The sequence below is a fragment of the Marmota marmota genome, unplaced genomic scaffold, assembly GCF_001458135.2.
Source record: "Marmota marmota marmota unplaced genomic scaffold, marMar, whole genome shotgun sequence".
NCBI lineage: Eukaryota > Metazoa > Chordata > Mammalia > Rodentia > Sciuridae > Marmota > Marmota marmota.
Genome location: NW_025999913.1, coordinates 19,726,532 through 19,754,268, shown reverse-complemented (window position 1 = coordinate 19,754,268; position 27,737 = coordinate 19,726,532). Strand labels below are relative to the sequence as shown.

General features: G+C 45.1%; 1 protein-coding gene across 1 annotated transcript in view; it reads right to left on the bottom strand.

Annotated features, from left to right (window-relative positions):
* Positions 1–26,594, bottom strand: part of Btn1a1 (butyrophilin subfamily 1 member A1) — a 65,890-nt gene extending 39,296 nt beyond the window's left edge. Inside the window, 5 exon segments of the mRNA XM_048799898.1 lie at positions 3,511–3,792; positions 4,964–5,092; positions 5,095–5,286; positions 5,448–5,744; positions 26,349–26,594. Coding sequence (XP_048655855.1) covers positions 3,511–3,792; positions 4,964–5,092; positions 5,095–5,286; positions 5,448–5,523 — 679 coding nt within the window. The 5' untranslated portion in view covers positions 5,524–5,744; positions 26,349–26,594.
* Between the last annotated feature and the right edge of the window lie 1,143 nt (positions 26,595–27,737).

Genomic DNA, 27,737 nt, shown 5'->3' with positions numbered 1-27,737 from the left:
TGTGTGTGTGTGCTTAACCCTGAGTGTGGGAGGATATATAAGGGGGGTAGAAAAAATAAAAGCTCTCTCCTGGATGAAGAACCTTGGTGTCCTGTGTCTTTTAACCTCGCCGTCCCTCGCTGGACTCGGCTCCTTTGGCCGGACGCGGCAGTCAGTGAAGATGCAGAGACAGATCACGGACACATTGCTGACAGAAAGGCAAAACACTAGAAATGACAGTCATTTCTTATTTAAAAAAAAACCTACACACCAACTAATTGATGACCCAGCAATTACACACCTTGGCATTTATCCCAAAGAAATTAAGACTTGGGTTCAAAACCTTGCACACAAATTATAGCTGTATGTGGTAGTAGCCAAAAGCAAGAAACAACCAAGGTATGCTTTGACAGACAGATCGCTGAACAAATGGTGGCACACTGAAACCAGCAATGGACAGGTACGAACTACCCAGGGAGCAACCTGGCCAGGCCTCCAGGGAACCAGACTCAGAGCAAGAGCCAATCTCAAAAGGTGACACACAGCGATTCCACCCACACAGCACTTGTAATAGACCAAGTTATGAAAATGGAGGTCAGTGGCTGCTGGGAGCCTCAAGGGAGTGCTGGGGGAGGCAGGCGGGTGTGGCTCTCAAAGGGCAACCCAGGGATCACTGTGGTCCCTGGAGTGTTGTCAACACGGACCCTATGGCTGTATCCTGGCTGTGATAACTGTATGCAGCTTTACAAGATGTTATTATTGGAAGAAACTAAGTGAAGAGTACACGAAATGTCTGTCTTATTTCTTACATCTAAATGTAAGTCTAAAGTGATCTTACAATAAAACATTTATTTAAAAAAATACATAGGGGCTGGGGTTGTGGCTCAGTGGTAGAGTCTTGTCTGGCACGTGTGAGGCCCCAGGTTCAATCCTCAGCACCACATTAAAAATAAGTAAATAAACAAAATAAAAAATCGTGTCATCTACAACTAAAAAACAAACAAACAAACAAACATACATACATAAGAGCCGGGTAGCACATGCCTGTAATCCCAGCAGGATGATCACAAGTTCCAAGCCAGCCTCAGCAATGGTGAGGTGCTAAGCAACTCAGAGAAACCCTGTCTCAGAATAAAATACAAAATAGGGCTGGGGATGTGGCTCAGTGGTCCAGTGCCCCCGAGTTCAATCCCCAGGACCCAAACAAAACAAAACATAGGTACTATTAGGCACACTTTCCAACCATGAGAGAATGGCCAAAGTTCAACTCTAATTAGTGAAAACCAGATGTGATATGTAAAAACTCATCAAGCTGTACACCTAAGAGTAATGCTATTCCTTTCATATAGTTTTATATAAGTTTAAAAAAAGGGGAGGAGTATATCTGAATTAGATGTGGTCCAAAACTAGTTAAAAGTAGGTGTTGGCACATGCCTGTCATCCCAATCGCTAGGGAATCTGAGACAGGAGGATGGCAAATTTCAGGACAGCCTCAGCAACTTAGCGAAACCCTATCTCAAAATAAAAATAGATGGAGACATAGCTCAGGGGTATAAGCACCCTGAGTTCAATCCAAAACCAAACCAAACCAAACAAGCTAGGCTGGAAGATATGGGGTGAGATGGCCAACAGGAAGCTGGACCCAGGTACAGTTCTAAGACCCACCTTCATATAGGAATCATTTACGTCTTCAGGATGGCTCTCCAAGATAAAGGGAGGCCAGAGGATGAGACAGTGAAATGCCCCCTCGGGCCCCGTGTCTCTTTCCTGACATAAAACCTTGGGATCCTGGGAGTGGAAGAGTGCTGGCTTTTGTTTTTGGCATGCTGGGGATCAAATGCCCCTACCACCGACAGACTCCCCTAGTACCGATGAATGACAAGCGCTCGCTGACTCCCCACGCTTCCTCTGAAACTGCTCTGGATTGTCTCTTCCATAACCTTCCTAATTCAGTTCAATGGCACCTTGTCTCTCATCTTTCTTGATGACTACTAATCTTGGTGATTCTGACCCTGATAAGTATCCTCTCCTTCTGGAAAAGTCTCCAAATAGACCATCTAAAAATTCCATTTTCCTGAACACATTTTCCTGTAGCTTTTATGATTGATCGTTCTCTACCCTTACATGCAGATTATCCAAGGATCTACTTTATATAACTTTAGGTTTGTCCTCTGCTCAACTTACCTTTCAGCTCCTCTCCTCTCCCAGGAGGTGGGGCTGAAAGTTCCAACTCTCTACTTATGCTTTGGCTTGACCAGCAATCCACCCTGAAGCTCTCTAGGAACCCCAAGCCAAGGCATAAGTAGCATACAAAAAACACTCTTGGGCTGGGGTGTGCTGGGTGGAAGAACACTTGTCTTGCAGTTGTGTGAGGCCCTGGGTGGGATTCCCCAGGAGTGCGTATGCATGTGCGCACACACATGCACACACAAAATAAATAAAGCCTTTTTGAAGATGAATACCAATTCCTAGGATGGAGGAGAAATCAAGGAATAAGAAAAACTAAAAACCAAAGGGACTCAGATGTGGTGGCACACACCTGTAATCCCAGTGACTTGGGAGCCCAAGGCAGGAGGGTCACAAATTTAAGGCCAGCCTTAGCAACTTCAAGATTCTGTCTCAAAATAAAAAATTAAAAGGGCTAGGGGGTGTAGCTCAGTGGTAAAATGCTCCTGGGTCAAATCCCCAGTACCCAAATAAATAAATAAACAAATAAGACCAATGGGTAAATGGAGAGAGAGATACTGAATGCACCGGTGACCTAGATAAGAGATGGGTGACCTAGATAAGAGATGCCATGGCCTATGCGGGAAATGGTATCTAAGGGATAAATGAGGCTGCCCTCCCTGAGGACCCTGGGAACCTGACAGAAGCCCAACAGAGTGAGAGTTAAGGATCATTTGGAAAACCAGAAAACTAATGTGAGATTTCTGACTACCAAAAGAAAGGAGTCTATGCATCAAAACTGAACAACACCCATATGCAAGGCTTAATAATAATTAAGATGTCCTCTCTCAGTGTCCTTGAGGGATTGGTTCCAGGATCCCTTGTGGAGTCTAAGGTCCATAGGTGCTCAGCTCAAGTCCCTTATAGAAAAGTGCATAGTATTTGTACATGATCACGCACACCCTCCTGGTATGCTTTGTTATCTCTAGATTACTTACAATACCAAATAGAATCTAAATGCTGTGTAAATAGCATGTTATACTATATCATTTGATGAAAACAAGAAAAAGTTTGTATATGTTCATACAGAGGTATTTTCCTGTACATTTTCTATCCTTAATCTATTGAATTCATAGATGCAGAGACCGCGGATAGTGGGCCAACTCTATTTCTATGTGTAAAAAGCTGGAATCTCTTCAGATCTATATAATTTATACCTTAAGTCCTCACATATTTGGGCAGCAGACTTTGTACAACCCAGGGTGGGAAAGTGGACACATCTGCCATAAAATTGCACCTGGAAGGTGCCAGGTCAGGGAGCCCCGAGGCTGTGTCCACACAGGAGTCAGCACTGGTTCTACTCACCTGGAATGGAAACCCCTACTTCCTTCTCCTGGCCAAGAAGGAGGTTCCGGATGCAGCAGGACACACTGTCCATGGACCTGTCCCTGAGGGTCACTGAGGCTGCCACAGTGAACAGGCCTTCCTCGTCAGGACTCCTGGACTCTGACGTGGTCGGGAACTCCTCTCCCTTGGCAGATCTCCACTGCACCTGGGGCTCTGGGTACCAACCCACGGAGGTGCACTCCAGCCGGACCTCTCCACTCTCCTGAACTTCCATGGTGATGTGAGGCTCGGAGCCCAGAGCTGTGGAGGGAGAAGCTGGCTTAATCTCTCAGTGGTGCCTTCTGCAGACTCACAATCCCAGGACTCCAGTGTTTATAAGGAGAAACAGTTACCTGAGAAATCCAGAAGTGGGTACAGCACAACTCATCATTTCAAAGGGACTGAGGTATCAATATAAAATGGCACTTCAGGGCTTGGAAAGTAGCTCAGTGGCAAAGCACCTGCCTCGAAGGCACACAGCTAGCTTGATCCCCAGCGCTGCAAAACAAACAAAGATCATTTCACAGACCTCCTAAGAAAGAGGCCATCTTGGAATCAGACACAAGTCCTGCCCCTGGGGATGATGGTCATTTGAGGCAGCTGCTGAAACGTGGACAGCTGGACAGAAAAACCCCAGAACAGCTCTTCCAGGCAGAGGGAGCAGCAAGAACAGCCCGAGGTGGGCAAGCAGCCTAATTGGGCGGTTCCGGCGGAGAGAAGGGAGCTTTGCCGCTGGAAGAGAAAGCTGAGAGGAGGCAGAACAGGGCTGCTCCGGAGGGCGGCCCGGCGGGGAAGGGAAAACCGTTTCCTGTGCTCTTCTCTGGATGTCTGTGGGAGAAGCTCTGGGAACCGGGGCAGGAGACATCCTTTGCTGTGATGGTCCAGGGATTCTCTGATTCTTATAACTCTAGAGGGCACAGAAAACACTCCAGACTTTAACAGCAAGGCCACTCAAGAGGCACTTGCTCAAATTTAAAATATATGTAAGAATGTGTATTTCTCTGTCAAGAGAGTTCACACAGTCTGGTGTTCTTAAAATTAGAACAGAGCGCGGTGGTGCATGCCTATAATTCCAGCAACCTGGGAAACTAAGGCAGGAGGATTGTTAGTTCAAAGCCAGCCTCAGCAATTTAGGAGGCCTTGTCTCAAAATAAAAACGAAAAGGGCCGGGGATGTGGCTCAATGGTTAAGTGCTCCTGGGTTCAATCCCTGGCAACAACAAAAAGATAAAATTAGGCCTGTGACTTAAGAACAACAGTTTCATCCTGTAGGTTTTAGAAGCAGTTGTCAAGATGATCCTTCTTCACTACACATTAAGCACATGGGCTACATACACTGTTGCCAGCATGGAGCTGAGACCCAGATCTCATTAAGATAGTTGAAATTATTTACAGAGCGGCGTCACCGAAGCAGCCAGAACCTGTCTACTCACCAGCTACTTTCAGATTCACGAAGGCTTCTCCCTGGGCTTGCTTGTCTCTGAAGGAGCACCCATACACCCCTTCATCAGAGGTCCTGATGCGGTGTATCTGCAGGGCCACGTGTCCCTTGGTGATATTGTCTGCACCAGCATCACCGTCCCACGATACTCGGGCATCTGCTCTCCCTCCTGCTCCTGCCTGTCCTGGAGCACCAACACGGCAGGTAAGAAGGTGTTCCGGAACCACCGCAGCTCAGAGTCCTCACCCACGAAAGCTAGGATGGGCTCCTGAGGTCCAAGCACTTCAAAGTGACCTGTTAGAGAATGAGCAGGACCTGCAGGATATGAGAGGTGGGAATCACAGAGTGACAGGAATGACTCCCTCTTACCATTCCTCTGGCTGCATCCCAGTGGGGGGTACCTGGGAAGAACCTCTGGGATCGTTGACACCTGCAGGCCAGAGGTGCAAGGGAGCGGGTACGGAAGGGAGACCTACCTGAGTCCAGCTGGGTCAGCAGCAGGAGCACAATGATGAGCAGACACTTGGGGAGGGAATTTGGGAGCACTGCCATTTATGTCCTTTCTGGAATAGCAGGATACTGGTGGCTGCACACCAAGAACAGCTTAGAGATGAATGGTCAGGAGAAAATATGGGCTCCACAGACACTCTGTCCTTTATAGTCACAGTCCTTCTAATCCAGAGTGTGCTGGTCATTTGCATGTGAAGCTCTTGTGCCTCCTCTCCAATGGGGATTTTCAATGCACACCACCTCAGCACCTGCCCAGACGCACCCTAAGTTTGGTCAAGAATGGATAGAACAACAAACTGGATCCCAAAACCATGAAACATAGGCATCATACACCTTGGTGGGTTGCGTATAAATGAACCAAACTTGGAATCAGTACACTTAAAAAAACAAAACAAAACAAAACAAAAAAACAAACCTTCTAGACATCGCAGCCTGAAGATCTGGAGAGAGGCCTGCTGGCCCCTCACCCCTGCCAGGAGATCTGGAGAGCCCCCCACCCTCCCACCCTGCCCGGGAAGAGAGCCACCCCCACACTGGGGTTCCTTATTCACCAAAGTGTGGCTCCACAGCCCAATATCAGGGTACACATAGGCTTGAGGCTGCCACACCACGAAACCGGGATATCGCTGCTTCTAACAAGGGACAACAATAAGGACCCAGTAAGACATCACCAAGGTCCCTGTGGGCCTGGCTGCACCAGAGGTTTCTCTACTAGGGGTGCTAACAGCTATCCTGTTGCTGAGGTAACAGGGAGTCTTGCATGGGGTGGCCTCTGTCTTGTTTCTCCTCCTAACAGCCAATTTTCTATGATCATCCTCTTACTAGTCATATAATCTAATATCTCCATATTCTCACATCCTACCTCATAAATATCTCAGTCAACTCTCCACACCCCTTCTACCATCAGAAACTGTAAACCATTACGCAAACCTATTGACTACATGGTAGAAGATAATGAACTCATCATTTCTGATTATGGTGACAAAACTGTAAATGTAAAAATAGAAGCTAACTGATATACGGCTGCATGTTGGGCACACTCAGTGCTGTAATATTAATCTCTCCCTTAAAAGTGAGGAATTGGTAACCTGTAGGCACACTATAAGACAATAGGGCAGAAGCTATAATACCTCAGATCTACACTGCAAGAGAGGAAGACTCAAAGACATCATGAAAAAACAAGGGAGGAAAGTGCCCCCAACAAACCAAGATACCTCAACAATAGAATTCATAGATAGCAAAGTAGGTGAAATGTCAGAGAAGGAGTTCAGAATATACATAATTAAAATGATTTGGGAATTAAAGAACGACCTATGTGGGCAGATACAGATAAAAATAGATCACTCCAACAAAGAGACAAGAGAGCAAATACATGTTGCAAGAGATTACTTCAAGAAAGAGAGAAAGATTCTGAAAAAAAGCCAAACAGGAATCCTCAAAATGAAAGAAACAATAAGCCAATTAAAAAATTTAATAGATAGCATCACCAACAGATTAGATCACTTGGAAGATAGGACCTCACACAATGAAGACAAAATATATAATCTTGAAACAAATTTAAGATTTATTAGGCTAGAGGAAGGTTCAGAGATTCAAACCAAAGGAATGCATAATCTCTTCAATGAAATAATATAAGGGTGGGGATGTGGCTCAAGTGGTAGTGCGGTAGCGCGCTCACCTGGCATGCATGGGGCGCTGGGTTCGATCCTCAGCACCACATAAAAAAGTAAAATAAAGATGTTGTATCCACCGAAAACTAAAAAAGAAATAATATATGAAAATTTCCTAAGCATGAAGAATGAATTGGGAAATCAAATACAAGAGGCCTAGAGGACACCAAATGTACACAATTACAACAGATCTACACCAAGACATGTTATAATCAAAATGCCTAGTATACAGCCCAAGGATAGAATTTTAAAGGCTGCAAGAGAGAAAAACCAGTTTACCTATAAGGGAAGACCAATTCAGATCTCAGCAGATTTTTCAACCTGTACTCTCAAAGCCAGGGGATCCTGGAACAACATATACCAAGCTCTAAAAGACAATGGATGCCAACCAAGAATATGAAATAAAAACCTTCCATGATAAACAAAAGCTAAAAGAATTTACAGCAATGAAGCCTGCACAACAGAACATTCTTGGCAAAATACGCCACGACAGGAAATGAAAAACAACAATGAAAATCTGCAAAGGGAAGAACTACAGTAAAAGAAAAGCCAATCAAATGAGAAACCAAGTCAAGCTAATTACCAGAAATAAACAAAAATGACTGGTAATACATATCATGTCTCAACAATAACCCTGAATGTTAATGGCCTAAACTCATCAATCAAACGACAGACTGAAAAGAATAAAATCATGGCATTTGCAGGTAAATGGATGGCGTTGGAGAAGATAATGCTAGTGAAGTTAGCCAATCCACCCCCCCAAAAATGCTGAATGTTTCTCTGATATAAGGAGGCTGACTCATAGTGGGGTAGGGAGGGGGAGCATGGGAGGATTAGATGAATTCTAGATAGGGCAGAGGGGTGGGAGGGAAAGGGAGGGGGCAGAAAGGGAGGGGGCAGGGGACTAGCAGGGATGGTGGAATGTGATGGACATCATTATCCAAAGTACATGTATGAAAACCGAATTGGGTATCAACATATTTTATACACAAACAGAGATATGAAAAACTGCGGTATATATGTGTAATAAGAATTGTAATGCAAAGAAAAGAAAAGAAAAGAAAGTACATGTAAAAAATAAAATAAAAACCCAAAAGACATAGACTGGTAGATTGGATTAAAAAAGATCCAACAATATGCTGCCTTCAAGAAACGCATCTCATAGGAAGAGATGCCCACAGACTGAAGGTGAAAGGTTGGGATAAAACATATCTGTTGGAGTCCAGCTCCGGCAGGGGGTCTCAGGAGACCAATGAATGGTGAGGGGTCCGCGAAAGGCGGCAGAGAAACAACACAGACACAAAAGTGAAGGTGCTGAATCTGAATCTTTACTTGTGAAGTTAAACATATATACTTTTCATTTTGGCAGGCTCACGGTATTTTGTGGTTACAAAACAGGAAACTTTACTCAAGGAAACAAAACTTTACATATCTACAATTAGTTAAAAAAAAAATGTATCTTGGCTTATGTATAAGCAAGCATTTTTACTTTCAGTTCGTGTTTTGCTTTGAGCTGCTTCCACTTAGTTAGCTTTTAATAATAGTTAGAAATGTCCCAGACTATTGGCCTATACCTTGACTATTCTTTCTTGACTTACTGACTAGAACCGGCGCCGCAGTTATGGTAAGTGGTTAACTTGAAAAGAGAGGCTACTAATTTTAATAAAACAAGAGTAAGAGCATCAAACCATTGTGCACAGGAACAAGAACAAGTTACCCAGTACCAAGCACTAATCTGTCTTCTTAATATTAATTTTTCTTCTCTAGATTTTAATTTAATTTCTCAAAAACTTCCTTGACTGTTTTTCCTACAGTTTTTTTTTTTTAATTAAACATTAACAACTTACGTTCCACAGCTGAATCATTGGATTTAGAGCAAACAGATTTATTCTTAGAAGTAGTTGCATCAATTGGGAAAATCATGTTTTTTCCTTCATGCTTAATGGTCTATGAGAAGTTACAATTATACTTATGAACAGAAGTGCAAAAACAAACCATCCCATTCCCAGAAACATGCTGCGCTCCTCCAGAGGATGGACACCTTGCACCATCCACCTCAGCAGGGCCTTGCTTTTGCCTGAGTCAGGGGAGGGGCGCAGCACTACCATTCACATGGCCTACGTAAGCAAGCAGTGTTTCCATCCTCGTATCAAATAAAGTAGCCTTCAACCCAAAGTTAATCAAAAGGGATAAAGATGCACATTTTATACTGCTCAAGAGAACCAACCATCAACAAGATATAACAGTTATATATGCCCCAGACAATGGAGCATCTAAGTTCATCAAAAAAACTCTTCTCAAGTTCAAGAGTCAAATAGACCACTACACAATAATTCTGGGTGACTTTAACACACCTCTTTCACCACTGGATAGATCTTCAAAACAAAAGCTAAACAAAGAAACTAAAGAATTCTATAGTCAATAACTTAGACTTTGTTAGAGTCTGTAAACAAGTCTGGATGGTGCCTGGCAAAATGCCAGAGGGAGTGGTTTGTGAAGTAACAAAACCGAGCCATTAAGTGTGGAGATTCCTTATTGGTTGACTGGTGTATCTAGTTTATGCTAATTAGATAAGCTGTGTGGAATGTATAAATACTGCTCCTGTCCTGCAATAAACGGCTCCTACTCCTGCTGTATCAACGTACACAAGTTATTCGTCACCCCCCGGTTATTTTGCCCAGCCAGCCGAGCAGCGGCAAGACTTAATTGACATACATAGAGTATATTATCCATCAATGAGAGAATACACTTTCTTACCAGCAGCACATAGATCCTTCTCTAAAACAGACCATATATTATGCCACAAAGCAACTCTTAGTAAATACAAAAAAGTAGAGATACTACCCTGGATTCTATTAGACCACAATGGAATGAAATTAGAAATCAATCTAAAATAAAAGATACTCCAAAACCTGGAGACTAAATTATATGCTACTGAATGAACAAGTGGTTACAAACGATATTAAGGAGATTAAAAAATTCTTAGGGGTAAATGAGAACACCGATACAACATATCGAAATCGCTGGGACACTATGAAGGCAGTTTTAAGAGGAAAGTTCATTGTCGGGTTTCTGTTCTCGCAACTAAAAGGCTCAGGGGTCACTTCAGGTATAACTGGGCTGACTGGGTTGCGCAAAATAACCACACAAGAGACACAAATACCTTTTTTTTTTTGGAGTCGCTGTGACGGCTCCTCTAACCTTAAAGGTCCACAGGAAGAGAGAGAGCGAGAGCACGCACTGACCCCTTTTGTAGAGGAGAAGCTATTCAAATGAGGCAAGGGGTCAGGTTTCAGGGGCTGAGTCTATCTTCATGATGTCCACTGTCAGCAGGTTGACTGACACCTGGGTAGGCCACACCCAAGGGCATAGTAAGAGAAGGGGACATACACAAGGCACTTCCATGGAACATTCTATCCTAACAGGGCAAGGGGTTATATTACATAGGAACAGGTGAGCATAGCTCCACCCATGGGGCTGTATCAAGACACAGTCACTCGAACCCTAGAAGAGCAGGACAGTCTAGCAGCATGGGTGGCTGACCGCCACATCATCCAACATGAGATTGGTCTCCCACAATGGAGTTCATTCCTTCAAAGAAGAAAAAGTCAACAAATAAATGACCTAACATTACATCTCAAATAAAAAGAAAAAGAAAAACAAATCAACACCAAAAGCAGTAGAAGGCAGGAAATAATTAAAATCAGAGTTGAAATCAATGAAATTGACAAAAGAAACAAATGAAAAAAATTGATTAAACACAAAATTGGTACTTTGAAAAAATAAATAAAATTGATAAACCATTAGCCATGCTAACAAAGAGAAGGAAAGAAAAAATTTAAATTACTAACATCCATGATTGAAAAAGGAAATATTATGATGGACACTACAGAAATACAGAAGATAATTAGAAATTATTTTGAAACTTTGTACTCTAATAAAATAGAAAATATCGAAGGCATCAACAAATTTCTAGAGGCCCAAATTGAATTTGCCCAAATTGAATCAGGATGACATACACAACTTAAACAGATCAATTTCAAGCAAGAAAATAAGGATGCTATCAGAAGCCTACCAACCAAGAAAAGCCCAGGACCAGATGGATACACAGGTGATGTGTATTCATCAGCTTTAAAGAAGAACTAACACCAATACTTCTCAAACTATTTCATGAAACAGAAAAAGAGGGAGCACTTCCAATACATTCTGTGAGGCCAATATCACTGGGTTTCTAAATCCAGGCAAAGACGCATCAAAGAACTACCTCAGACCAATACCTCTAATGAATGTAGATGCAATAAAATTCTGGCAAATCAAATACAAAAACAAATCAAAAAGATAGTGCACTCTGATCAAGTAGGGTTCATCTCAGGGATGCAAGCTTGGTTCAATATACAGAAATCAATGTAATTAATCACATCAATAGACTCAAAGATAAAAATCATATGATCATCTCAATATATGCAGAAAAGGCATTTGATAAAATACAGGATCTCTTCATGTTCAAAAATGCTAGAAAAACTAGGGATATCAGGAACATACCTCAACATTATAAAGACTATCTATGCTAAGCCCCAGGCCAACATCATTCGAAATAGAGAAAAATCGAAAGCATTCCCTCTAAAAACTGGAACAAGACAGGTATACCCTCTTTTACCACTTCTATTTAACCTATTTCTTCAAACTCTAGCCAGAGCAATCAGACAGATGAAAGAAATTAAAGGGATACAGATAGGAAAAGAAGAACTCAAATTATCACTATTTGCAGACGATATGATTCTATATGTAGAAGACTCAAAACACTCCACCAGAAATCTCCTAGAATAAATGAATTCAGCAAAGTAGCTGGATATAAAATCAACACCCATAAATCAAAGGCATTTCTGTACATCAGTAACAAATCCTCTGAAAGAGAAACTAGGAAAACCACACCATTTACAATAGCCTCAAAAACAAAACAAAAAAAACAAACTTGGGAATAAACTTAACAAAAGAGGTGCAAGACCTGTATACTGAAAACTACAGAAGAACAGGAAAGAAAGAAGTTTATGAAGACCTTAGAAGATGGAGAGATCTCCCGGCTTCTTGGAGGCAGAGTTAATGTTGTCACAATGGCCATACTGACAAAAGCACTATACAGATTCAATGCAATACCAATTAAAATCCCAACATCGTACCTCACAGAAATAGAAAAAGGAGTCATGAAATTCATTTGGAAAAATAAGAGAATCAGAATAGCCAAAGCAATCTTTAGCAAGAAGAGTGAAGCAGGAGGCATCACAATACCAGACCTGAAACTATACTACAGAGCCACAGTAACAAAACCAGCATAGTATTAGCACCAAAATAAACATGTAGACCAATGGTGCATAATAGAAGACAGAGACAAACCCACATAAATACATTTATCTCATACTAGACAAAGGTACCCAAAACACACATTGGAGAAAAGATGGCCTCTTCAACAAATGGTGCTGGGAAAACTGGAAATCCATATGAAGAAAAATGAAATTAAAACCCTATCTCTCACCATGCACAAAACTCAAATCAAAGTAGATCAAAGACCTAGGAATTAGACCAGAGACCCTACACCTAACAGAAGAAAAAGTAGGCTCCAATCTTCATCATGTTGGCTTAGGCCCCAATGTTCTTAACAAGACTCCTAAAGCACGAAATAAAATTAAGAATCAATAAATTGGATAGATTCAAGCTAAAAAGCTTCTCAGAAAAATAAACAATCAGTGAGGTGAATAGAGAGCCTACAGAATGGGAGCAAATTTTTACCACATGCACATCAGATACAGCACTAATCTCTAGGATATATAAAGCACTCAATAAACTTAAGACCAAAAAAACAAATAACCCAACTAATAAATGGACCAAGGAACTGAACAGACACTTCTCAGAAGAGGATATACAATCAATCAACAAATATATGAAAAAATGTTCAACATCTCTAGCAATTAGAGAAATGCAAATCAAAACTAATCTAAGATTTCATCTTACTCCAGCCAGAATGGCAGTTATTATGAAGACAAACAACAATAAGTGTTGGTGAGAATGTGGGGGAAAAAAGCCACTCATACATTCCTGGTGGGACTGCAAATTGGTAGAGCCAATATGGAAAGCAGTATGGAGATTCCTTGGAAAACTTGGAATGGAACCACCATTTGACCCAGCTATCCCACTCCTCAACTTATACCCCCAAAACTTAAAAACAGCATGAAAGAAGAAGCGATGCGAGACAAATCACCGGAGAAGTTCCACTTTATTACAAAAGGCTGTGGGCTTATATAGGTCTAAGGAGAGGTAGCAGGGCTTAGGTAAATGATGGGTCACCCTTTTATTGGTAAGTTCTTCCAGATGTCAGTTTCAGAGCCCACGAAATTAGTTCTTAGTGGGGCTAAGGTTTCCCGCTAGCGGAATTTGAATATTGGCGCCGGCGGGAGTTTTTGGCACCGGTGGGAAAGGGAGAGGCAGGAAGAGAAGCTCCTCAGGCGCCATGTTGGGGTTTTTTGGGGTGTAGCTGCAGTTATACCTTTTCCCAACATTCCTCCCTTTTTGTTTTCTTAGGAACTGGGGCGTCGTTGGTCAGATCTGGCTGCTTCCTGCTGTGCGGGGGCGGCATGGGATCTAGAAAGGGGAAGTGGAGGAATGTCCGGGGGACAGGTCTGGGGATACCATGGCAACCAGAAATAAAACCCAGTGGCTATAGATAGCTACTTCGGTAGAGGTGAAGTCTATAAAAGTTCCTTGAAGCCACAAGTCGTCGATGGCATGGAACCAGTCCTGGATGGAGGAGATTGTTGGTATCAGCCACTGGTCTTGTAACAGAGACTCTAGGAAGTATTGGAAGCGTTGCCTCGACATGGCGTCACCAGCACCTGAAGAAGATCAGAGCGAACAAAAACAGGATGAAGATAAAAATTAAAGCAAAGGTCAGTTTTTGGCAGAAGTTCCATGTTGGGGGGACTGACAGAGAAGAGGCCAAGGGCCACGAGGAGGCTTAAAAGGACATAAAGGCTCAAAAATCCAGGATGGCAGGCTAAGAGGTCCTCCGGGCTCATTGTCTCCCGCTGTCCGATGTCCGTTGTTTTCCATTGCGCCTGGTAGTAAGCTTCAGCACTGAGTGAGCTGTTCTCTTGAAGATGTTGGGGGTTCATCGGTCATCAGAGGCTGGTAGTGCCTAAGCAGAAGCTGGTTGAAAGTTTGATTAGAAATTTTCTGTAATTGGGTTTGAAGGAACTTCGTTACGCAGGGCAAGAGAGGGCAAAAAAGGAGTATCCCAATAAGGGGCCCCAAGAAAGGTAGCAAGTACATGGCGAGAGAGGATTGGAAGAACCCTGTTATGGGATTAGGGGAGGTGGGTTTGTGCAATTGGGTAGACAATTCCTGTAACTTAACAACATTCTTTTATATTAGCCCAGATTCATTAATATAGTAGCACCATTCCTCTCTAAGGAACCGGCACGTACCCCCTTTTTCTGCAGTGAGGAGATCAATCGCCCTTCGGTTCTGTAAAGCCACCTGTGCCAATGAAGTAACCTGCCGCTGCAAGGAGCCCAGAGATTCAGCAATGGTATCGAGCGCTTCTTGCAGTTTTTGTTGAAACTCATTGGATGCCCATAGAGAATGACCTATAGCTCCACCAGAGAGTCTGAGACTCGCTACTGAGGTTGTTAATGTGAGGCCTACCAGTACCGGCAGAAAGACTGCCCTATGGGTGCGGGAAGGTGGGACCAATTGTCGGAATTCGGCGGAAGTGTACAAAAAGACAGCCGAGGAACTACAGTAACCAAGAAACAGGTGCCACAGAATTGGTCGTTGCGGTATAAAAAGACCCGTTACACCAGAGGAAATGTCCAGGTTGCATAAATGCAGGGCTCGATGGGGTGTCATAGTTCAAGGAACAAATGGGTAAGGGATTCATTGTTGGCGGGTGGAAACAGAAGAAAGGGAATGAAGCATTGGTGGAATAAAGTTCCCACGGTGGGATGTGTGCCACGTGTAGGGGTTGTCCTTTCTTTGAGAAATTATAGGTTTTTGCTGAAATATTTCCTGCTGCTAAAAGTGGACAACTAAGTGAAGCACAGAGGAAGCACTGAGAAGTGGGCACAGAAAGAGGGGTGGAGTTTAATAATCAAAGGGTTTGGTGCATCAAATTAAGCCATGTGGGAGGGGGCCTGAGGGGGTTGAAGGCTCTGAATCCTCTTGGGATGGGCTATTGATAAGATTCTGACTCCTTGATATGCTGGACTACTTGGAAGGCTGCCTTAGGTGGTGTTATCAGGGAGCGGGAAACAGTCATCCATCCTGTGGGTTTGGCTGAGGTTGTCCGAGCATAGACAGCAAACTCAACATAGTCCCAGTGTTTGGCCTTGGGGTCAGATATATCTAAAGTATACCATCCACTGTTATCGGATAAAGAGCCCTCATGCCATTTGAGGTAACTAGAAGTCCACCCTTCGGGGTAGCCAAGTGAGTGGTAAGAATAACTACCGCGTTCATCATGGAGCCTGCATGACCAATAGGGGCACCCATTATATACCTCAGGCCACCAACGGCAATAGTCTTTGGTTTGATCAAAAAGGAAGCAAATGAAAGGCCAGTTCCAGCTACCAGGAACGAAGGACCTGGAAGGTGACAATATTAGGGACACAGAGGTGCAGTTGTGGATGAAGCAAGTTTTTTCATCAACTGTGCGGAACTTCTGCATGCCATGCTCCGAGTATCGTTCCTGAAGGGTGAATTTGTACATAGTAGGAGGGGGAGGTGAAGACCAGGCCCAACAGAGCACAGAAAACAAGCAAAGAAAGAGAATTAGAGTGTTGGGAGAGCTCATTGTGCCTTCTTTAACAGGAACTGGGCTGCGGGGAACACCATGTGAGCCGCAACTTAAAGGGATGAGATGGTGTGGAGAGCAGGAGTAAAGGGGAGGTTCAGGAGGTGACTCTTGGAGTTCCTCTGGGATGGTCCTGTCGTCAGTAGATGAGACCTCTTGATGGTATGGCTTCAACCTAGAAATGTGAATCCAGGGGGTGAGATGGTTGTCTGGTAAGGAGAGTTTGGCGGCGGTGGGGGTACAAAGAATGACCAGATAAGGGCCTTCCCATTTTGGGGCAAGAGGCCCTTTTTCCTCTGGGGTATTATAATAGACTAAACTCCCAGGTGTTAAGGGAGGAGTGTTTGGAGAGGAGACTGGGTCCGGAAGAAGCCAGTCTTGATATTTCCAGAGTTCCGAGCAGAGATGAAACAAGAGAGGTAAAGACAAATTTCATGTGAGAGGTCCTTGTGAAACGACCAATCCAGGGGGTATAAGAGGTCTTCCTATATTATCTCAAAGGGAGACAGTAGAGATTGTTTCTTAGAGAGAGCTCTGATCCAAAGCAAAGCCAAGGGAAGGAGCTTGACCCAGTCTAAGTTTAATTCCATAGTTAATTTGGTGAGAGCCTCCTTCAGGGTCCGATTTACTCTTTCCACTTTTCCTGACGCCTGGAGGCGATATGGACAGTGGAAATGCCACTTGAAGGAGAGGGCTTGAGAGACCCTTTGGGTGATCTTAGAGATAAACTCAGGGCCATTGTCGGATTGTAGGGAAGTGGGCATACCAAACCTGGGGATGATGTGTGTCAGCAAGATTGAAGCTACAGTGGAAGCCTTTTTATTGGAAGTGGGAAATGCCAACCAGAGAAAGTGTCCACAAAGACAGGCATGTTGGTGAAGTCTACCTGCCAGTCAGCAGCAGGAACATGTCCCGGGCTTGGTGAGAGGGAAACGGTTTAGGCCTTAAAGGAGTATAAGGGTTGGTCCGCTGACAGATCTGACAATTAGAGGCTATATTTTGGAGCATGGCTTTGTCAGAGGGGGTGAGGGAGAAGAAGCTCTGTAAAAAGAGGGTCAAAGACTGAGAATTGGAATGGAATAGAGTATGGAGGAACTCAAAAAGGTCCTTGTTCTTACTGGAAGAAGTAGGGGCTTCAGATGGACAGTCTAAAGTGACCCCCAGAGGGGGGTCATAATTGGAAGTGGTAGCAGCCATCCGTGCCGCCTGGTCAGCTTTCGCATTGCCCTCAGTGACAAGAGAGCCATCCTTCTGATGGGACCTACAATGGACAACTCCCAACTGGGTGGGTAAGTGGGAGGCCTCTATCAAATTGGTTATAAGAGCCGAATTAGTGATGGTATTACCTTTGGTGGTAAGTAGACCTCGCTCCTTCCATATTGCAACATGGGATAATAGAATATGGAAGACATATTTTGAGTTAGTATAAAGGGTGAGGGATTTGTCCTGCGCAAGAAGGTAGGCACGAGTGGCTGCTACAAGTTCGGCCTGTTGGTTAGTGGTTCCTGAAGGCAGAGCTTTGGCTTCTATAATCTCAGTGGCCAAAACTTCGGCGTATCCAGAGTAATGAGTGCCGTTCTGCCTAAAGGAACTGCCGTCAGTGAACCAGATAAGGTCGGCCATGGTGAGTGGTCCCTCAGAAATGGAAGAATGACAGGGGAGGAAATCATCCAAGGTTTCAAAGCAATTATGAACTGGTGCGTCAGGTGTGGAGGTCATTGGGAGCAGGGAGGCCAGGTTCAGTGTAGGGCAGGGGAGGAACGTAATATTGGGGTTTTCCAGAAAGGAAGTGAGGAGCGACAGAACTCTGGATGGTGGAAGGGTTTGAAGGCCCTTATAAGCTAAAAGATCCTTCAAATGATGTGGGGAGTGGATAGTTAAAGGGGCCCCGAAAGTCAGCTTAGAGGCTTCTTTGTGTAAGATTTGTCCAGCAGCCAGAGCTCTTAAGCAAGGGGCCCACCCACGGATGGTAGGATCTAATTGCTTGGACAGATATGCCACAGGTGCAAATGTAGGCCCATAAGTTTGGCCCAAAACCCCAAGTGCCTGTTCCCCCTTTTCATGGACATATAGATGAAATGGTCTTGAAAGATCGGGAAGGTGAAGGGCGGATGCCTTTAAGAGGAGCTGCTGAAGTCTGCGAAAGTGGTAGCGGGGGGAGGAGGCAAGAGGTTCACCAGGGGGTCCCTTTGCTAGGTCATACAGGAGTTTGGCTAGAAGAGAATGATTTGGGATCCAGGCCCTAAAATACCCTGCTAGTCCTAGGAATGATAGTATTTCGGCTTTCGTACGAGGTACCAGAAGATTAGAGAGGAGTTGCCTCCTATCCAATGTTATTTCCTTTTTTCCCGGTGCAAGGCGAAAACCAAGGTAGGTGACAGTAGACTGGGAAACCTGGGCCTTGTGGGGAGATACCCTATATCCCTTATCTGCTAGGAAACTGGGCGGTGTGGGATTGAGACTGTTTCCAAGAAGGACTACATAAAAGAAGATCATCAACATGTTGAAGGAGGGTAGAGTCAGGACAGGTAGGGTGGAAAGATGTGAGGTCCTGGGCAAGGACTTGGCCAAAGAGATGGGGACTATCCCTGCGGAAGGACGGTCCAGGTAAGCTGACGAGAACGGCGGGTGTGAGGATCAGTCCATGTAAAAGCAAAGATATCTTGAGATTCTGAAGACAAGGGAATGGAAAAGAAGGCATCCTTTAAATCTAGGACTGAGAAGTGGGTAATAGTAGCAGGGATCTGAGAGAGAAGGGTGTAAGGGTTGGGCACTAGTGGGTGAATGGGAAACACAGAGGAGTTGATGAGGCGAAGGTCTCGGACCAGTCTGTAGGACCCGGTAGGTTTCCTAACTGCCAGAATGGGGGTGTTGAAAGGAGAGTGTGTAGGCCTAAGATACCCCTTCTGTAATAAATCCTGGATGATGGGTTCTAATCCGAGGAGGGCTGTGGTTGTAAGTGGATATTGTGGTTGATTAATATATCTTGAAGGGTCCCGTAAGACAATATGAATAGGACTGCACTTAGCCGTAGAGGGTGTAGTTGTGTCCCAAACCTCAGGGTTAACTGGTTTAGATAGTTGTGGGAGAATGTGTAGAGGAGGTGTATCTGTTCCCAGGAACATCATGAGGAAATGAGAGGTGGGAGAGGTGTGGGGTGATATGTGAATGGTGACTTTCAGTAGTGAAAGTATGTCCCTTCCCAGAAGGGGAATGGGACAGTGGGTCATAACAAGAAAGGAGTGTGTGAAGGATAAAAGGGATCCCTGCATGTAACATGATCGGGGGGGGGGGGGGGTTTCCGGGGAAAAATCTGTTTACCTCCTACCCCGACAATAGGAGTTTTCGAGGGTGTGGTAGGACCCCAATACTCCCTCAAACCCGAAAAAGTGGCACCAGTATCCAAGAGGAAGGTAATGGGGCGTCTGTCCACCAGGAAGGTGACCCTAGGCTCTTGCTTCTTGATGGTAATATGTCGGGAAGGAAGGCCCAGGGCTCCGTCAATCCTCCTCTGCCAGGCCCAGGAGAGGCTGGGGTTGTGGGGCGGCTGACCAACCTCCCCTCCGGGTTGTTGGACAGTCTGACCCCCAATGTCCCCTTTGGTGGCATTTTGGGCAGGGGATGGAGGGTGTCCTCGGCGAAGGACAAACCCTGGCCCAATGTCCCTCCTTACCACATTTGAAGCAAGCTCCAGGGGGTGTCTGATTAGGATGATGTGATGACCTTCCCTGAATGACCTGGGCCAACATTTGGAATTTGGCGTTTTCGGCCTTCTGTCTGCGGCGTTCGCTTTTGTCCTCCCTACCATGGAAAACCTTGAAAGCGACTGTGAGGATTTTGGTCTGAGGGCTAGCAGGGCCCTGTTCAAGCTTTTTAAGCTTGGCTTTAATATCAGGGTAGCTTTGGGCCAGGAAATATGTCATTAAGACATGACGGCCGTCAGGGGTTTCTGGGTCGAGGTTTGTGTACTGTTGGAGGGCCTTGGTTAGTCTATCCAGAAATTCTGAAGGTGTTTCTTCCTTCTTCTGAATGACCTCCTGTACTTTTTGAAAATTAATGGCCTTGCGGGCGGCTTTCTTAAGGCCCACTGTGGGAAGCCATTCTCACACGCGACTGGGCAACTCCCGGTTTGGGTCTGAGGCGCTCTGGCTAACTGTGTCGGAGCTTTCCCAGCCCTCTCCTGATGCGAGAGCCTGTCCGTGTGGGGTGTGACTGACCACTGACCCTGGGGGCCAATCACTGACCCTGACCTTGGAGTGCGGCCCCCCTCAACCTTCATTGGATGGAATTCTCCCCTGAATTTCTTGTTCCCCAATAAAAGGCTACTCCCTGGCGTGCTCCCTCTCTCTCTCTCCTGCTAGCCCTGAGTAATCCTTGCTGCCCTACCGGGTGGTTCGAGGTGGGAACCAGAGAGGGGAGCCGTCTCGGACCTGGTCATAGAAAAAGGTAACTGAGCCTGTGTGTTTATTTCGATCTCACTAGTTAACTTTTATGCCAAGAACCTCATTAATGAAACCAGTGCGCTGGTTGCATGGTGGAGCCCGCCAAGGGGCAGGATGCAAAAAGGTCACGAGAGTGTAAGCCTCCAGGGGTGTTGTAATCCCATAGAGGTTCCTGCTCCGGGACAGCGTGTGGGCCCGTAGGGTGGTTGGGATTGGTTCTATGATTCTCATCAGCATGGGCCTGGGCTAGTTCCCAGACCCGTCGCCTTTCCTCAGGGATAAGTGTATTGGCCAGGAGCATGTAAATGTCGTGATGAGTGAGGATATATGCTTGCAGGACCCACTGAAACTCTCGAATGTAAGTGGTGGGGTCGGTGGTGAATGAGCCTAACTTCCTCTCTAGCTGAGTAAGGTCTGACATGGAGAAGGGCACAGGTACTCGGATAACACCCTTGGGACCAGCTATCTCACAAAGGGGTGCGATCATCATGGGAGTGGGAAGGGATCCCTTAGATCTGGTAACAGGAGGACTGAAAGAGGCGGTCAGCAACGGACAGGAAGAAGAGGGAGGGGAAGGGGATGTCTCCGCGGAGGAGGAGGTGGAGGCGGCGGCGGAAGAGGGCAGAGGGGAAGGGGATGAAACGGAAGGTTGAGGATCCATGGAATCAGGCGGAGGAAGAGGAGGGGATGGCGGGAGGGGAGGAGCAGGTGGGGCTGAGGGATAAGGTGGGGGTTCATCTGCCGGGTCAAATGAGGAAGAGTCCTAGAGGTCAGGAGTAGAAGTAGGGGAAGGGAGGGGTTTGCAAGCAAGCAGAACCTGAGAGGGAGAGCAGGAGGAGCAGAGAGCAGGGTGCTGTGCGAGAAGGCTAAAACCTTCAACGTAGGGAATCTCCTTCCACTTTTTCAGATGCCAGCAGTAGTTAAAAAGGTCCCGGAGAAGATTTGGATCTAATGAGCCTTCTAGAGGCCAATGATTGCCATTATCCCGAGGATATGTAGGCCAATCTCGGGTACAGAATTTGATCAGGAGTTTGGGCTTGATGTCTGGTGCGAGGGAGAGTGTGGTCAGATTTTTCATTAGACATTTGAGGGGCGAGGTTTAGACGAGGAGGCACCCATGGTCACAGAAAGAAATGGAGAGAGAGAGAGAGAGAGAGAGAGAGAGAAAACCTTTGGGCCGGAAACGATCAGCAAGGGCAAAAAGGGTGTCCCCCTTTAGGACCTTGGGGATTGAGGAGACTCTAAGAAGAGCCGGGAGACGAGAGGCAGTGAGGGTCATCACCCGAACTGCAGCTCTCAGGAGGCAAAAAGCCGGAGGCCACGAAGAACCTAGTACTAGGATTTACTGATTTCAGAAGGAGGAGAAGGAAGAAACCAAGGGGTCTCTCACCTAAACCCAGAAGCCTCACTCCCCAAAAGGAGAACGGGTCGCCAGAGAGTCCACTGCGGTCATAAAGGCCTTAGTGGGGTGGGTTCTCTCCCCTCTATCGGGCGTCAGGAGTGTGCCAGATGATCACGGTCACAGTTCCTGCTGTAGCTCAAAGAGGGTGACGAGCCAGAAGGGGAAATTACCTAAGTCCGATCGGTGGTGGGTGTAGGGAGCCAGTGCCTGAAAAGGTGGATGAGGGCGAGATGTCTCGGTGGAGCCGGAGATGGGGCTCTGTTAAAATGAGCTCACCCATCTCCGGTTTCGGCACCAATGAAAGAAGAAGCGACGTGAGACAAATCACCGGAGAAATTCCACTTTATTACAAAAGGCTGTGGGCTTATATAGATCTAAGGAGAAGTGGCAGGGCTTAGGTAAATGACGGGTCACCCATTTATATTGGTTAGTTCTTCCAGATGTCAGTTCTGGAGCCCACGAAATTAGTTCTTATTGGGCCAGCAGGATTTGAATATTGGCGCCGGCGGGAAAGGGAGAGGCAGGAAGAGAAGCTCCTCAGGCGCCATGTTGGGGTTTTTTGGGTTGTGGCTGCCATTATACCTTTTCCCAACACAGCATACTACAGGGACACAGCCATATCAAGGTTTATAGCAGCACAATTCACAATAGCTAAATTGTGAAACCAACCTAGATGCCCTTTGGTAGATGGATAGGGAAACTGTGGTATATATACTGAGTAATGGAACATTACTCAGCATTAAAAGAGAATAAAATCATGGAATTTGCATACAATGGATGGAGTTGGAGAACATAATGCTAAGTGAAATTAGCCAATCCCTCAAAACCAAAGGCCAAATGTTTTCCTGGATATGAGGAGAAGATGCTGACTCATAGTGGTGATGGTGGGGGACATGACCCATGGGAAGAATGGAGGAGCTCTAGATAGGGCAAAGGGAAGGGAGGGGAAGGGAGAAGGCAAAGGGTTAGGAAAGATGGGGGAATGAGTTAGACATTATTACCCTAAGTACATGTATGAAGACAGGAATGATGTGAAAATACTTTGTGTACAATCAGTGGCTTGAAAAATCATGCTCTATATGTGTAATATGAAATGAACTGCATTTTGCCAGCGTGTATAACAAATTAGAATAAATAATTTGATTTAAAAAATCTTCTGGTAAAAATCAGCTTTGAAAAGCTAGAAGATTCCCTACATCATGGTAATAAAAACTATGCAACATAAAAGTACAGAGCCATTAGCAATTATTAAGATTTTAAAGTTACCTTGCTTTCATATAAATAAGTTTTGCTCTCTCCATATTTGCTTCATGAATGAGGCATGAAGTTATCAAGTATAAAACAAAGACTGTGTACTTTAATATCTTTTTACATAAAATAAAACCAGTAGTGTATATGTGTCTCACAAATGTTACTATTTAGTGATAGAATATATCTCCAAAAATGAAAACAAAAAATCTTCCAAATATAGTAATTTGCCATTGCAAATTGAAGTCAGTCAGGAACTAAGTCTAGAAAATTAATGGAAAAAACAGCTGGGGGTGGTGGTGCACACCTGTCATCCCAACGGCTTGGGAGGCTGAGGCAGGAGGACTGAAAGTTCAAAGCCAGTCTCAGCAATTTAGCAAGGCCCTCAGCAAGACTGTCTTAAAATTAAAAATAAAAAGGGATAGGGATGTGAACAGTGAATAAATGTCCCTAGGTTCAATTCCTGGTACCAACAAAACAAAATAAAACAAAAGAAACAAACAAAAAACTGATCTCCACTACAATCTGGTACAGATAAGCACTCAGACCTTGCTGTGGGGTAATTCTTATGGTAAGAATGTACAAGTGACAATGGAGGAACAGAGGAAGATCAAAAGATGGGGGGTGACGAGGTCCCAGTCAGGGGGTAGGTGTGGGTGGAGCAAGAAGGGGAACCTGTGGCAGGGTCAGCCTTGTCATGGTGCACTTAGCTGTGCCAGACCCTGGGAACATGGAGGCTTTGGGAAAACAGGAAGTTAATAAATTTTTCGATATACATAGAAATCTTTAAACACACTTGTTGGGGAGGAAACGGGGGAATAAAATCAACCAGATTATGCTACATGCATGTATGAATATACCACAATCCCGAACTTTTATGTATGATTATAACGCACCAAATAAGAAATAGTTAGAAGGAAGACCAGAGGAGTAGAGGAAGGCAATCAGTGGGAAAGAGGAGGCGAGGGACAGGGGAAGTAAGGGGACAAAATGGAGCGGATGATGCTATGTGCACACACGAACGTCACACTGACCACCACTACTGTTAGGCAGCTATTCAGTCAGGAATGGTGAGCAGGACAAAGACAGCAGAGGGCAGAACCACAGGAACCCTATCTGACAGATGGGGGCGTGGTAGGTAAAACCTGCCTCATTAAGGAAGTCGGTTCCTGACCTATATGTGAAGTGTTGGGCCTGCATTTTCTTCTAGCGTGTGCAGGGTTTCTGGTCTAATTCCTAGGTCTTTGATCCACTTTGAGCTGAACCCTAGAAGTGAAATTAAAAAAATCAACAAACTAAAAATCTTCACAGCAAAGGAAACAATCAGGAGAATGAACAGAGAGCCTACAGAACGGGAGAAAATCGTTGCCACCTGCACCTCAGATAGGGTGTTAACCTCCAGGATACACAAAAAACTCAAAAAAGCTCAACATCAAAAAAAATAAATAATCCAATCAATAAACAAATGGGCAAAAGATCTGAACAGATACTGCTCAGAAGAAGAAATACAAATGGCCAACAAATACATGAAAAAATGTTCAAGGTCTCTAGCAATTAAAGAAATGCAAATGAAAACTACACTGAGATTTCACCTCATTCCAGACCAAATGGCAATTATGAAGAATAAAAGTGACAATAAATTTGGTGAGGATGTGGTGAAAAAGGCACACTCATATATTTCTGGTGGGACTGTAAATTGGTGCAACCACTCTGGAAAGCAATATGGAAATGCCTCAAAAAACTAAGAATGGAACCACCTTATGACCCACTATCTCATTTCTCTTTTTATATCCAAAGGATTTAAAATCAGTATAATACAGTAACATAGCCACATCAATGTGTATAGCAGCTCAATTCACAATAGCTAAGCTATGGAGCCAACCTGGGTGCCTCTCAATAAATGAATGGATAAAGAAAATGTGGTGTATGTATACACAGTCGAATATTACTCAGCCTTAATTAAGAATGAAACATGGCATTTGCTGGTAAATGGATGGAACTGGAGAATATAATGCTAAGCGACATAAGCCAATCCCCCAAAACCAAAGGCCAAATGTTCTCTGATATACAGATGCTAATACACAATAAGGGAGGGTGGGTAGGGGAAGAATAGAAGTTCAATAGATTAGACAAAGGGGACTGGAGGGAGGAAATGGGGGATAGGAAAGACAGAATGAATCTCACATAGTTTTCCTATGTACATATATGAAAACACCACAGTGAACGCCATCATCCTGTACATCCATAAGAATGGGGTCCTAATTAGAATAAGATATATCCCATGTTTGTATAATTATATCAAAACAGATTGTCACATATAACTAAAAAGAACCAATTTAAAAAAAATGTTTCAGATTTAATTAAGAAAAACTACTCTTTTACCTCTAATAACTAAGTCTCTAGGACCCTCCCTTATCACCAAAACTATGTCACAACCCCATCACCCCAATTACCCAAACATCAAGACCCTCACAAAACTTGACGGGGACTATTCAAAGGGTAATGAGCTGATTAAGGAGGGTCAGGAAATTCAGACAACAGCAGCAAGTGACTCAATTTCCTTAAAAGCTCCTACTCTCAAATTGCCACACCATCCTCTTGGAGGTGGTCCATGCAGCTCCTACAGTCAGAAGTCAGAAAGTGGACTGGGCTCAGGACCAGCCTCAGCACCTTAACGAGGCCCTAACCAAATGGCCTGGAAATGCAGATGTAGCTCAGACTCACAGTATCTCTGGGTTCATCCTCTAGTCTCCATATACAGAGAAGTTGGATCGAGCGGGACTTCCCCCAGAAAGCAGGAGCGGCGCGGCAAACCTCTCCCCTTCGAGAGGGCCCAGGCTCTCCCTTGAGTGTCCCCTTTCCCTTCTAATAAACTCTTGTCTGTCACTCTGAGGGACAGATCTGAAGTCTGACCCGACCGCCAGAGGGCGGCTTTGTTCCCGAAAGGCCCCGGCTCGGCAACACTGCTGTGCATAATCCTACTGCACGAATGAAGACATTTGAAAAATTGATTTAGGGAGCTGGGGACACAGCTCGGTGGTGGAGTGCCTGTCTCGCATGCACAAGGTCCTGGGTTCTAATCCCCAGCACCATTAAAAATTTTTTTTTAAAAAGCCGCACTTTTTGAGCCCTGTTGAACACAGAGGGCCAGCAGACGGGTAAGACCCTCGCAGCTTCCTCACTCGGGCTGTCCAGCTCTGCAGGAGCGCACTCCCGCCGCCTCCNCCGGCCCGCTGCCCTGGCTGGGGTCCTTCCCCACTCACCCCCGGAACTCCATCTGCAGGTCGCGGCCCCCGGACGAGGTAGCCCATAGTGCGCCCAGAGGAAACAAGGACTTGAGGCAAACTTGGCAGAGTTGAAGTAGGCAGGGCACGACTCTGAGCGGAGCCGGCCGGGGAGCTCCGGGCCCCGCGAGGACGAGAGCAGCCGCAGCGCGCCCAGAGACCGCCAGGCCGAGCCCGCCTTCAGCCAAGGCTGCCTGTGATTGGCTGGAGCTTGGCTGCTGTGATTGGCTGAGGCTTCCCCACGTGAAAGCGGTATCCTGGGGGCTGTGATTGGCTAAGAGACTACGGTAACAAGAATGTACCGCTATTAACTTCTCGTTATGTAGTAAGTTAGGTTGCAGATGGTTACGTAAGGACTCGGTACGGGGGCGCCCTGAGGCCAAACTTGGTGTAATTTTGCCCATCCTTCCGGTGGTTCAGATGCGGTGGTGCAAAAGAAAGGAGATCGAGAAAGAAGCTGAGAAACAGTACCGGCCTTGTTCCTGGACAAATCAGGGTTTTGTATGTGTGTATAATCAGCGTTTTGTTTTATTCCGGCCGCTCAGCTCATTGATCCCAGGGGCGCTAACCGCCGAGCCACATCCCCAGCCCTCCTTATTCATAAGGCCTCTGGATCCCTCAGCTGTGCCCCCGGGCCCCGCTGATCCGTGTTTCTTTACATCCACCTGCTTTATGTCTTACACTAGGCACAGCAAAAACGAGTAGGAGAAGATTTCAATGGGTGAAGAGAGGAAGAGTTATTGATTAAAATAACACTGCAGTTTTCTGTTTTCTCCTTGCATGCACGTGGGCACGTGGAGGAGGTTATACCTTCTACAGCGGAGCCGAAGGAAAGTACTAAAGCCCAGTCCACCTATCTCAGTACTTCCAGAATTCAAGTCTTAGCTCCACCACATTATGTAGTTTTACCGTTTCCAGAGGCAATGCTGCCAGTGATTTCTTGGTAAGTTTTTCCATAAAAATATCTTCATTCACCCATGGCTCCTTGTTTGTGCCGCATTATGTCTCCATATATTTCTGTTTCTCACTCTGCCAGTGTAGTATGCCCTGAGGTTAAACTTCAGGTAGACTGTGAATGGTGTCATTGTAAGGGGTCCTTGGAACAAACTTTGTCACCTTGCACTCAGGACTTTTATTTGAATAAACAAACCAAAAATAAGTCCTCACTTTATTTGGGTCATAAAATAGACCCCTAAAGTAATTAAATCTCCCAGGACTTAGCTGTTATCTTGGCTGATTGCTGAGAGCCACAGCCGAGTCTGTATGGCCCCTGGCATTTTGCCAACAGTATTGATTGACAGGCGAGGCATTACTATCCGCCTCTGCCACAACTTTTGAGTTCTGGCACTATTTTGGAGTTCTCGTGGG